The sequence below is a fragment of the Varroa destructor genome, unplaced genomic scaffold (genome assembly GCF_002443255.2).
Source record: "Varroa destructor unplaced genomic scaffold, Vdes_3.0 BEIS01000002.1, whole genome shotgun sequence".
NCBI lineage: Eukaryota > Metazoa > Arthropoda > Arachnida > Mesostigmata > Varroidae > Varroa > Varroa destructor.
In genome coordinates this window covers 18,521,448-18,534,789 of record NW_019211455.1, presented here as the reverse complement: position 1 = coordinate 18,534,789, position 13,342 = coordinate 18,521,448, and the positions used below count along the sequence as shown (strand labels likewise).

The following is a 13,342-nucleotide window of genomic DNA, read 5'->3' as shown; positions in this document are numbered from 1 at the left end:
CCATATTACTGCATTAGGATTAAGACACGTTTCACCACCTAAATGGGTCAAAATCTAACACATCGATAATTTTTACAGGTGAACGATCGCTAGCAGTTAGATCTTATTGTTCCCTGTTTTTTTTTTCTATTGTCGATTTTTTGTCTTGACTTTAATTTATCTACTTTCATCTAAGCAATAATGATGTTCTTAGAGGCAATCTGGCTTAACGGCTGTATAGCCAACACCAGGACTAGCTCTTAATACTGGAACCCGTGCTGTCGTTATGGGGCGCTAACATTTTCATTCGATAGTCTCCCTGTCATTCTTTTCTTTTGTCGTCCGGATACCAGCTTGTGCGAGCCTGTAATGTTGGCTGGCCACTGCGTAGCCCAGTATGGCTCGATGCCTTTTGGCTAGTATGACCATGAGGATAACTGCGAGAATGCCACGCGGAAGCCGGAACGCGTGGGCCGCAGCAAACTGGGGGACTATTGGATTAAGGGATGCTGGCTGATTCTGTTTTAATCAAGTTGGGATTAGTGTTTCTTGTAATAATGATAATAATAATAATAATAATAATAATAATAACAGTAGTGATGGGTAGTAGTCGTCGTAGCAACGTAACGGTCATGGTGGTTATAGCAATGCGTCTAACTTGCCGACCCTTTTCCCCCTCAGTCTCTCGCCCTTTGACATTGTGATCCCGATGGGTCCTAAACAGGAGCAATAGCTCCCTGCCTAAGTACATTACCGAACTGGTCCTCTACTCGTCAGCGAAATCGGTTTCGGCTCGCTCCCAAGTCAGCCCAATGATTGCTCCGCTGTTGTTCCTACTAGCTGTACATTGTTCGATGCTAGTCGAAGGCCGATTGAGGAATCAGTTCAACGACGAGCGGAGGGCGAGGCCCGAGCGACTAATTGTTGCTGGCTGTTCTATTTGCTTGCTCAGGGACTGGTGATCTTCTGTTATCCTTGCCTGTCTCAGTCATTCAGTCTCTGTATCTCACTTAGATATTTAGAACAGGGGCGACAGTATAGAAAGAAGAGCTCACTTTGTTTCTTCTTGGTGAAGGCTTACGACATCTTAACTGGGTCTTGCCGATGCAGAGATTCAGGTGGTATCCTGTACCGTACATATGTACCTGCATATTACTGTGCGACTATCAATAAGTTAGGAGACTTATAGCGTACTGCATGATCGAAAATTTCGAAAAAAAACACCGCTTCAGAAGCTTGTCAGGCCAATTAACTTCGTTTTTTTTTTATCCTGAACCTATTTTACTAATAATTATTACTAAGCTGTCATTTAATTATTAATTATATACAGCTTTATTCGGGCGTTAGCAACCGCCGTAGCTACTGTCCATTTTTTTGATACAGAGAGGCGAAACGCAGCGTAATAATCAAGAGATTAACATGATAAGCGTCGCAACAAATACGGGGGTGGCTTCAGTTCGACGGGGACATACTGCCTGGTTATTAAGCTATGTATATGGTTTCTGCGTATTTATTAGTATCAGCGTAATTGGTCAGGAGTAAAATAGATGGTATATTAATATCCCATAGAAATAATATTACCTAACAGTACAATAAAGAAATCCTCTAACTTGATAAATACGCAAGTGATCCTGAACTATACGCCCAAGCTGGTCAGGCAACGTTACGGATTTTCTACATAACAATAGTGCATGTTTAGTACTTTTGCTATAGGAGGACAGAGAACCCAGACTCGACCCAGCTAGATGCCAATTCCAATGTCATCTTTCAACGACACTGGGAGAGATGTCTTCTTCGTTTAAAATTATCTCAAAAAAAAAACCGATAAATAAGTGTCAGCTGTTGTCCATGCTTACTCTCGTTTGTCACTGATTGAATCAAAATTATATCAGTACGCATGTCCGCCCGAGTCGAAAATCGCTCGATCCCTAGGAACTTCATAAAAAATCTGCTGACCCATCATAGAAAAAGCGAGAACAATCTGGCGCCCATGTTGGGCTCACACTAAGACCTGAGCACGTAATTCAGCGCGTTTGTTTGGCCACAAATGACAGTGTCTATCGGCAAAGCCGTTTAGATTATGCGCAATGTTGTTTTGAAATAAAGACATCCTAATTAACTTAACGGGTACATATTTTACTATGACGTACGATTGCACGTATTATAACGCATACAATGAAAAACTGAAATGAAAGTAATTATATTTGCTGACTCGCATATAACTAGAGGATGATTTTTGGAAACTATTTCTAGTAAAAAAACAACTATTTTGGATAAGGCATTGAGGTACGTATGCTGCAGATGTTGCAGTTCATTGCTTTCTATCATCATGGATCCCTCCGCACGTTTGCCAATGTGTTTGTGGCTAAGTTTGCCAATGCTACAGTCATACTTAACTGTCGAGCCTCGATATCCTCTGTGCTCACTTAAAGCAGTAGTTCACAATGTAATAAAAACATTCCATAGAATTTTGAAAAGCCCGAAGGGCAATCGGCTTGCGGGATAAGTTGGTCTTTATCGAGTTAATTGGTCTGAAGGATCTACATTATATTCGATGCTTTAGTCCGAATTGTGGGTAGAGCCTTTATCTCAGTTGTTTGCGTCACTTTGCCTTACGCGCCAATCCAAGTTAGCGGCAATTGCAATCTGGTCTTAGTAAGTTCACTGTAGATACCATGGCTTCGGCTGATCTCTATTGCAATCTTGCAACCAATAGAATGGCGACTATTTTTACAGTTGCTTTGGCCAACAAAGCTTAGTCTCCTTAGGATTAGGATCTAATAATTATCTGTGCGGTCCATCGGCAGTATATTTTCGAAGGCAGGGAACAATGCGTACTGAACCTTTTACTGTTCGATTTATAGTATAGACAAAAGCCAGTAAAAGCTCTTTTCAAGAATGGGGTGTTTTGTTGGCATATGGTTGGTTGCCTCTTTCATTTATATCGAAAGGCTATCAAAAAAAGCTTGCTGTGACCAGAAGAAGGCAAAAACCAATATAAATATTCACACGATCAAGGGTCGAAACGGTTCTACTGCTGTTCCCATGAGTTGTTATAACAGCAGTGAGTTTTGCGTAGGTTTAAAATTTTATTAATAACACTTAAGGGATTTTGCACATTTATATATACTTGGATTTGTGTCCTTTTTAAGGTTTCTACTTTAACGACGGTGTTTGCCTTACAGATTTTCCGATTTAATATTTTGTCATTGTCTACTTGCTGTACGTACAATTGCAGTGGAGATATTACATCTACTTGAATTCAACTCTGGCCGTAGTTTTCGTACAACGCCATTGTTTACCGTTGTCTTAGCTTTGGTTGGCATGGAGGCAACAATGAGCGAATTCTTCAATGATTACACAACGGCGTTCGGGATCATTTTCGTGGTATGGCTCGCTGACCACTTCTACGCCGTCTGCTGTCACTCATCCATATCGAAACGCCACTGGCCGAGGTATATGAATATCTGTGACAGAAATAATGACTGCTAACAATAAAGCTACACAATCATATGGAAAATTGTTCAAAGTTAAAATATTATTTCCCCAACGAATTTCCAAGCAGTTATTTTATTTTTTTTTTACTTCCGCTTTCCATGGCTACAATATAATTTAAAACGTATACTTAAGATTCTATCGAAATATGGCAAATTTTACTAACGCTCCATAGGGCTATATAACATTACAATCTCTCTGTGATAACAATAAAGCAATCTATTTTATGAAACTGTAACTGTATCGCAATGAAGAAGTAGCTGAAAATAAGACCTTCCTCACGAGAGCGTTTTCGCCTACATGTGATCCTCGAGAGTTGCATTGCAGACACCGTTCGAAACATGGCGTCTTCTTTCCCGCTACCCTACGACATACGCAGCGTTGACGGCAGCTCTAGAAACGTCCAGTTGTTCGTTTCTTCGTCGAATTACTAATAGTCTAAAGACTAATTGACATTATGGAAGCCGACATAAGTTCAGTCGTAATTTTTTTCTTCATCTACTGCTATAAGTGCATCGCTTTTGTATCGAGCAAGGCAGGCTCGGTTCCCGATCTATTGCTGTCGCCTCGTGACAGTCTTGCCCAGGCGTACTGTTTGAAGCTTCTGCATTTCTGTTCACTCGACTAATTCAGTACGTACTTCAGTGATCTTAGTTTTGTAGAGCAATCTGATTTTGTATGTGGAACACGCAACATCCGTCCGGAGGGTTGAGGGCGTACGAAACCTCGCTCCAGGGTCTCCGTCGGCCTAATGACTGCGGGCAGGAGCAAACCTCAATTTAGCTTCAACTTTTCATCCCTTCAGGTCGACAAATTTCCTGGGCCGTCTATTTCCGAGCAGAGAGCCAGGAGAGAGGTAGATAGAAAGACGAAAGCTTAGACGACGAATTGAGCATTCCTAGCCGGATGGCGTCATTTGTCAACGGCCTATATTAAAGGGTAGCTTGTTACAAGAGGTCATAGATGCTTCATCGTTTCTCGGTAGGCTCTGGCCTACAAAATCTCGGGCCGGAGCAGACCTAATCTTTCGAATCTCCAAAGCCAGAGTGCGGTATCCAAGTTCTGCCCATCAGTTAGTTTTCTCATCTAATTCCATCCTGCGTAGCGACCCGCCACCGCGGAGCCCCTGTGTCCCGATGCCTCTTAAGAACCCGGAAAGTCCCTCGAGCACGCGGTTTAATTTCGAAACGCAATGGCAACGTTGGTAGCATCGTTGAAATGACAGTGCGAACTGTTGGCCTGATTGAGCCAAGGTCAATACAACTCGAATAAAACCGAATGCACTTCAGCATATTTCTCCTGTTCTGTGTGTTTTTCTGCTTATGAACAAGGCTTCGTCGCCTACGAAGAACTTCAGTTTACTGTCGGCACAGTGTAGAACATATGTCACAGAAAGTGTTGCCAGACACAGGTTTGTCCAGGCCCAACAAATTCTGAACGCTAGAGAGCAAAAAAAAATCTTAGGACGGTGATGAGATTGCTAACCAGAAAACGATAACCTCATCTGTATTTTCTGAATGGGTTTATTGACGTTGCAGATTTTTCTTCCTATACCACTTCGCGTTTTATGCTTACGATTATCGATTCAACGGCCAGTACAGTGGGCTCGCTCTGCTTACATCTATCTTTTTTATCTTGGTGAGCTTCTCTTCCCACTTTTATTTGTCGCTAATGAAAGCCACGGAATTCCCTATTAATAGGCAATAGGTGTGTAACCGGCACTTAGCAGGCGTAGTTTGCAGGTTCAGTTTTACTGGTCATGACTAACGCAAGGTTAGGCGCTGTGTTGTAGGAAGATAAGGATATTTCTACTTTAATATTAGCTATTTAATGGCTATTATTATCTTCCAGCATTCGATGGCATACTTCTATCACCGATTCGAACTGCCAGCCATTATTCGATCCTACGAAGGAGACGGCACCGCGACAGAGAGCCGGCTATCCTCCCACGAGAGAATGCCGACGCAAGCCGTTTCTGTTAATGCTAATGGTAGCTCTCAGGCGCCAGCTCAGTTTGTGATTTCTGCTCGAGTGACAGTGACGCGAAGGGTGGACGCTTCCGCAGATAGCGAAGAGCCTTCGCGGCTATCGGCAGCGGTAGAGAACGAGCCCGCGGCAGACATGATGCCGGACGCCAACAGTGACGTCTCGCAGAATAATCGAAGATCTGATCAGCAGCGTCAGGTATCGACTGACACACAACAAAACCCCGAGAATGACATCAGCAACAACCGTACCAGGAAGCTTTCGTGCAGCAGTGCTGAGGTACGGCATAGTGAAGGAACAGCTTTCAAGAATTAGTAGTGAACATATGGCCATTACTAGACGTGTTACTAAGTCGATACGATTTTTTATGATTCATTTTTTCTAGCTTTTAAATTTTTCATTGTTTATTAGAAATCTAATCTAGGCGCTGGTCAACTGTTGATATTAGATTCATTAGATTATGCCACACCTCGACCTGCCATCGTTCCTACTAATTCATTTTCGTAAATTTTTTAGGCCTCTTCTTGCGGCTGTTGCAGCTCAAACGAAACTAGCGATCAAGAGTGATCTTTGTTGACCGCTTGTTGATGACGACGATTAGGGCAATGTTGACAGCTGACACTCAGAGAAGCCTGGCTTTCGTCAGAGTCTCGTAATGTCTTCTTCGTTTCCCTATTATTTTTTGTCAACTTGCCATAGATTGACAAAGGAAGAACAGCAAAGGCAACAAGCTACAATACCGACGCGGTGGCCCAGCTCATTATTGCTTCACTTCCAAAAGCTTCTAAAGATGTCCGCTGACTCTTGTATATAAAAACTGCTCTTGTTTTTTTAGGTTATATAAGCATGTGTACGATTCATTTATATAGAACGTTCCAATAAACGTCATCAGTTTCATATTGTCGTTTAAACTTCAACGTACTCTACGCTAGCTTAATGTTTAGGGATTTCTGAAACGAGTATGTTTAGATATATTTACATGGCGAATGTATGTGCATATTCTCTATTTATTTTAGCTAATTATTAACCGAGTTAAGTAGGCGTGATAAGACGAAAAGAAACAAGCCATAGGAGGGTGATGCAAACCCCGTACGCGAGACGGGCGTCTGGAATTTGTGTAAACTAGATTTTACGAGAAGTTAATTGATGGGAAAATCGGGTGAACATCATAAAAGTTGTGGGAAGTGTTAATAGTAACGCTACTCTCTAACGGTAGCGGTGGTCGGAAAGTACGCGTCGGAGCTGAATAGAAGGTGATGGAGAGCAGTATTCATTAGTAAGCTACCAAACTGTCAAAACGATACACAAAAACAAAAAAAAAAAAAAAGTGGATATGCTTATGCAGAAAACGACGAATAGGACTGTTAGTATGGAAACGATTTATCTTCCGTTTGCACGAAAAGTCATCGAAAGCATAGCTTAACTGGCTTCTGTTATATTGCGGCCAACGCTGTCTGCCCAGTGGAGGCGGTGATCAATTTGCGTTTGTTGACTTGAAATTGGCCTAGGACCGAATCAATTCAGACGGCCAAACCCTTCTTGTTCCACAGGTAGCCTGGGAAAAGGATCAATACGGCGGGACCCAGCCTTCGAACCCGCCAAGTTAAATTTGTTCTCGAGCAGTTGTTAAAGCGGTTGACGATCGATCGGTGAATAACATGACCAATGCTGCTAGTTTTTGTTGTTTCAATGGGGAAATCCTATTGGTTATCGGTAAACACTATAACGATTCATTAATCGGAATCAAAAGGCAGCAAAAACTAAACCGAGCCATAATGGGTCTGGGTTTTGGCCTTCCGTTCTTAGATGGATATATATATATATATATATATATTAACAAAGAAAAAACTGAAATATCGAGAAACAGGCAAGCATTATGATATTGGCTTTGATCGTAACAACTGCTGCAGATAGTCTCCGCAATACAGGACCATATATGTGTTAGGCAGCAAACTATTACTTAATACGAACTTGGAAACCGGTAGCCAACAAGGACTTACAAAAAAAGGGCAATATCTAACCATGCTGTATATATATATGAGTAACACGGCGATCTGGGAGGGGGTAGGGGGTAGTTAAAAGGGCTGTCCATTGTAGTGTTTTTGTAGATATCAAATGGAGCAAACGAGCCAATAGCTATAATGAAATAAGGACGCTCCAAATGACTTTGTCTGACGATGGCGTTGTATAACTTCGAGAAACAATTGCTTCATAATTAAAAAGAAAAGCAAAAATAAAGGATGGACTGACCTAACGTTGTTCGCTGATTGACCTTGTTTCTGTGCCTTCGTTTAATATCTGGTATGATATAGCGCGTTCATATAAATATGTATATATTTCCTACGGCTGGATCTGTAGACAAACGGCCTTAATGTTGTTAAGTAGAGAGGCGGAAAAATACTAAGCTTCTGTGGGCGATGTCTTTGAACCGGGTCGAATTTGTTGCGTTAGAGAGTATAGATATATGAGAGAAGACATGGAACTGAAGGGGCAGCAAAAAATAGAGTGAAAAAATAAGCACTATTCAATTAGAACTTCCTAAACTGGCATTAGGCACCGAGTAGCTATACCAATAGTAACTGTACCTTTTCGGCCTATTGTTCCATAGTTTTGCTTTAACAAGAAATGCTTTAACCTACAATCCGGACGAGCTTGTATGACTTAATTATGATGAAAACCAACTCGTCGTTCCTCGCATAGACTTCACCAAAATTAAGTTACACCAAATGTAAACACAACTATGATATAATCGAACAACGTCATTGCTAGCCATAGGCGTGCATAACAAGGCTCAAAAACACAGAAGAACTGCCAGTCTATCAGAATGAGTACCTTAGCAGGAGATGACTTCAGCATTTGTCACAGCCGCAGACCAGCCGTCGCTACATCGTAATTACTACATTTTTATAGCGTTTCACGTCCACTGTGCCAAGCAGGTCAACAGATCCATACCAAATCACAGGACGGTAGCCTTCTCAAGGGCCAGTCTAGGAAATTATCGGTCTAGTAGTCGGGACCGCAACTCAAAATAGCATCGGCACCCCGACCGACACCAAGCTGAAAAAGACACTGTATTCTAATAACCGTGAACTAACTGAACATACATTTTCTTATCATCAATAGCCCTCGTCGCCACAACGACGCGTGCTACTGTGTATATTTTTTCTACCCTTTTACATATTCCAAAAAACCCATCACTATACAAGTATAGTCTACCAGTTTGTTCATGACAGTCGGCAGTGAGATTTGCTTGCTATCGTTATCTCTATCTATAGATGAAGGGCTTATAATTTTCAAGTATGTAAATGCTATGATGGCCTATGCGTCTAGCAGGTGCCGACTCGGGGTCTAGCTTAGGTAATGATAATAACTCGTTTGCTAAGTTAATTTATTCGAAAAAAATACGACCGTTGGTGCTGTTTAAATATATTGACTGACTATCAAGCAAAAGCAGAGACGAGAGCCATTGTTTAAGTATATCTTTAATAGTCCTCCTTGGCGTACGCAGATTCTTTTAGTGCAGGTTACGGTTGTACGGACTAGCAACTATGTAAGCGTGGTTTATTGTATATACTGTATTATTTCCCATTGAAACTGATTGGCTCAACGTGATTCCAGACTCGCCGTTAAAGGTTTCCCGCAACTTATAGTTTGAAGGCTGGCTAGACTTTTCGCTCATTGACGTTATTTCCGGCATAATTCGCGCCCTACTGTCATGAATAGCATTTGCCAGAGAATAGGACAATATCTTTGCATTGTCGTGCCATTGAATATGACAGACGTTTAATTGGTCATCGTCCCGGGCGAATTATAACCAGAAGGCCGTAAACGTCAGAAAATAACGGCTCGTTACGAAATAGGCATGGCACAAGGCTTTACCTACCGCTTTTGCGCACACAATGCAGCGCAGAGACGTGGCGCTCTCTGTTTGACCTCAATGAAGTACTGTTTAAATCTCATTGATTTTAAACACGATAGCTGTGTTATTATATTTCACATTATTTTAGCTAGAACGGCTCCCGAGCGAGCATTTCGCCCGAAACGATCAATGGAAATAAAAAAAAGTTGGTCCTCGATACGCGCTCACGACGTCAGAGTGTTCTAGCGGCGAAGAACGACATTATTTTCGTACCAACTGAAGTAGTTAATTTTTATTAATCATTAATTATCTTGTTAACGACTGCTCACAGGGGAACGTATCAATCAAAAACATAATGAAGTTATACAAATTTTTATCGTGGTAAATTTTTTATTTTCTTCCAGAAGCAGTGTTCTTATGGGAAACAAATTAACTCCAATTCACCATACTTGAAGTAAAATACAGCACACTAAATGTTCCAGTCTCCGAGAAGAGCAAAATTAAGTTTTCCTGAACAAAACGAGACCGCGATTTAGGTAATCTTCAACTTGAGGAAAATCGGGTAACTTAAAGTAACCTATTAGAGATTTGGTTCGTCGACCACATACGGAAATAGAAATAAATAAGTTAGAATAGAGTGTTAGTACTTAGCAGTCTACAATTGATTCTCATCATCGACACGGCTAGACAAAAAAAGAACTGGCTTTTTGTACGTGTTAATTCGAACGACCTGTGCTTGCTTCACAAATGAAGTGTGTCTCGATACTATTACCTAGGTTGGTTGAGAAATCTGAATCGTTGAGTTGGTAACATAAGATCCCTTAGGGTAACGTGGGATCTTTCCAAATTCGTATTAAACTGCTTTAGGGTAATGGAATTCTTTATTTCCAACTGTCTTTTTCGCGTACCAGACAGCTGCTTGATGGGTACCGGTAAACAGTACTCTAACCATAGCTTAGGCAAACGTTTCCAGATATGAGTGAAAGCACGACCTCGTCAATTCGTTCACAAATAACACAAAACTTTTGCTAAATCGCTAATAATGCGCCCAGTTCTTTAATTGAATACCGATTTATATTGTTAATTTCACGAAAGCTTCCCTACATACGTACACGGTACATTTAAAGGCACTCAGACGGGTCTCTTTCCGCGATGTTTTTTAGTTCGTAGCTGTTTAATGCCTAAAGCTTTCGCATAGTTTTTTTTTTTCTATTTATCCTCATTCGTAGTTCCAGTTTTTTGCGTTAAGCAAATAGATATTGCATGCATATTTCTCTATCGTTTTTTGACGTGATGAGTGGGGTCCTCTAGCTCGCCGTTTTAAGAACCGGAGTCCCAGGTACAGCGATATGGATGCGTAACGTGCAGCCCCAGCCATTCCGAACTCGTGGCTGAATATAATCGTTTAGCATCTACATTAGAAAATTTGAGCGACGACTGAATTTCAGCCCACCTGGGCTGCCGAATACAGCGTACTATTTGCCTGAAATTCCCCCCCCCCCCCCCAGCCCACATTGACAAGACTTAATTACATTACCACCTTCAGCGATTTTTTGTGGACGGAGGCTCGAGCTGCCGGACTCGAAGACAACGATTCTGTCGTCTCTTTTTTTAGATGTTTTTTTTTTTACTGTTCCATCACCTCAAGGACACCTCATAGCAAGACACAACTTGCCGTGGTGAGGTACATCAGCTCATGCATCCAACCTATTGAGATAATATCATTTTGAAGGTACCCATTGTGAAGCTGTACGTCATAGGAATAGCGCTAGACAAGACAGAGGCATTAGCTGCATCGAGTTCGTGTGTTTTGGCATGCAGTTTACTGGCACCAGCTAGAACATTACTGTAGAGTATGAAGTGAGCGGATGCTGACAAATTGTGGCCTATTGCGGGTAAGGTATACGGCGAAATGAGGTCGATTTGAATTTTTGACATTTTCTACGTTTGAGGTAATTTTGGCGGATTGTTTGAGCTTGAAACTATCGCACATCGTAGAAAAAGTAGACTCTCCATCTTGAAACACTACAGTTCTTCTTTAGTGTTCAACTGTTTGTATTCAGTTTCACCACGCTAAACGAGCTGTTTCGTTGGACATTAGTCGGCTCTATTAATATGACTTTTTTTTTTCTTTCATCCTAGCTTTTTACAATGTCCTCTACGAATAGTTTAACACCGTCGAGCTTTGTTGGCCGAGGTACGTCATATTTTTCTTTACAACATATTAAAAAAGCATGTTTTCTATCCAATACGACGCGGATACATTGTCTTGTTCATTGTATTTTTTAATTGGATACGCAAACGTATAAATCGACTGTTATCAAGGATGTCGAAAGACTACCAAACGCTCCAGATATTATATTACTCTGACGAACGGTCACCTATTGAGCTTCGTCAAGCATTTACATGATTAAGAACTCAAATAAGATTATGGCAGCTTTTTGTTTGCTTTTGTAAGAATGACCAGTAAAACTGTCCTGTAGAAACTTGTCGCCTTCGATCAAATTTGGCGGTCAACCATGTACATATTTTTGAAATAAATACCAAGACTAATCACATCTTAACATATATATACAGCAGTGGAGCAAGGAATAATTTAGAAAGAAAGCTAGCAGGTCGAAAATCATAAAATGTCACGTCGATGTTCGGCCTATTAGGCAAATCGTCTTCGAATCAACTTCGCAGACAATGTGTCTCAATCAGTTAACTGATCGCGACTTCAGCCCTCAGTTTGAACGGGACTTTTTTAAGTGCTTGTGCTAAACCAGTAGAACAGAGCGCAAAAACCGGCAAATTATTCGGGCCTCATCAGTGCTAAGATAGTTTACCTATAGTTATAAAACAAGGTCATAGCTACTTTGGCCTTATTTATTTGTCTAGTTCTCAGTGAAATTTTATGTGCAAAAGCATATTTTTTAATTAATTTTTCACGGGGTATCACGACAGGGAAAGCCTAGCCGGGATATGCTTGACCTCTGTAGTTTTGGGATCGAATGGAAATTGATTTGACGATACAAAGGTTCGTGATAATAACATTATTTTGTCTGGTTATTTAGTATGCAGTGAGGTATCAGACTTTTACGAAATATTATTGAGTCTTGAACTTTTCCACACCGAGTTGGACCTTTTCTATGACTAGAAAATCCAGAACTTAGCCTAAAGGTCTCGTAACTATATTTATATAGCTTATATTCGGATATTGTAGTGTTCCGAGTGATAACTAACCTCTATTATTTCGAAGCAGGACTGCGTTCAGTATCCTTTTCCTGTCGTCTCTAAAAAGCCTTATAGTGCTGCGTATTTAGGTGCAGGTGAGATAATCCCTCTATCATCGCATTATTTGGCTATAGTAATTACTGATCTTTTCGACTATATATCATTTACTTATTTTGGCTATTCTTTGCATCGCAGACGATTACGGCAAAATAAGAAAAACATCTAGGTATCTCTCACGTAGAAGTGTGATAGCTACTTGAGAGTTATTCCACTCTCTCTTATAATAGGTATAACCAGTTGGGATACGATGCAGATATCTGGGGCTCGTTGCAGCAACGAAAAACATTGTTTACGTTTAAAACGCAACGATGTTTGTTAGAATGAAGAATTGAGAAAAAGCGTCTTAGCGTACCGCATCAGACACAGTTGTCTAACTGAATCAAAAAAACAAAGCCCAGAAACTCGACTAGATTATAGTATGAAGATAGACGCATCGAATATATTGGCAACCATCGGTTTAGTTCGTCGTGAAGAATAAAGGGGTCAGATGTGACTATCTTCTTTTGTTACTATTAGGCAACATCGGGTTCGCTGTATATGCCTGTTGATGCATCAAGCTCTCCAACAAGAGGTGCTGTGTTCAAGAGGCGTCATTTTATTACGGCTTGCACCTAATTAATAAATAAATACATACGGGCCCAACATAGACGTACTTTGCATGTAATTCATGCCGGACTCGTTGAAATGTTCAGTAACTGACGCTGTCACCGTAGCTGCTTTGAGCTAACCTCCCTCAAAAACCGTACC

The 13,342-nt window shown here is 41.0% G+C and overlaps 1 protein-coding gene across 8 annotated transcripts in view; it reads left to right on the top strand.

The window, feature by feature from the left end:
• Nucleotides 1-7,736, top strand: part of LOC111245418 (membralin) — a 73,932-nt gene extending 66,196 nt beyond the window's left edge. For all 8 annotated transcript variants that reach the window (XM_022793769.2, XM_086979911.1, XM_086979909.1 and 5 more), the window contains 4 exons: nucleotides 3,218-3,434; nucleotides 5,013-5,112; nucleotides 5,326-5,739; nucleotides 5,977-7,736. In XM_022793769.2, coding sequence (XP_022649504.1) covers nucleotides 3,218-3,434; nucleotides 5,013-5,112; nucleotides 5,326-5,739; nucleotides 5,977-6,027 — 782 coding nt within the window. In that variant the 3' untranslated portion in view covers nucleotides 6,028-7,736. The remainder of the gene's footprint in view (nucleotides 1-3,217; nucleotides 3,435-5,012; nucleotides 5,113-5,325; nucleotides 5,740-5,976) is intronic.
• Nucleotides 7,737-13,342: the final 5,606 nt, after the last annotated feature.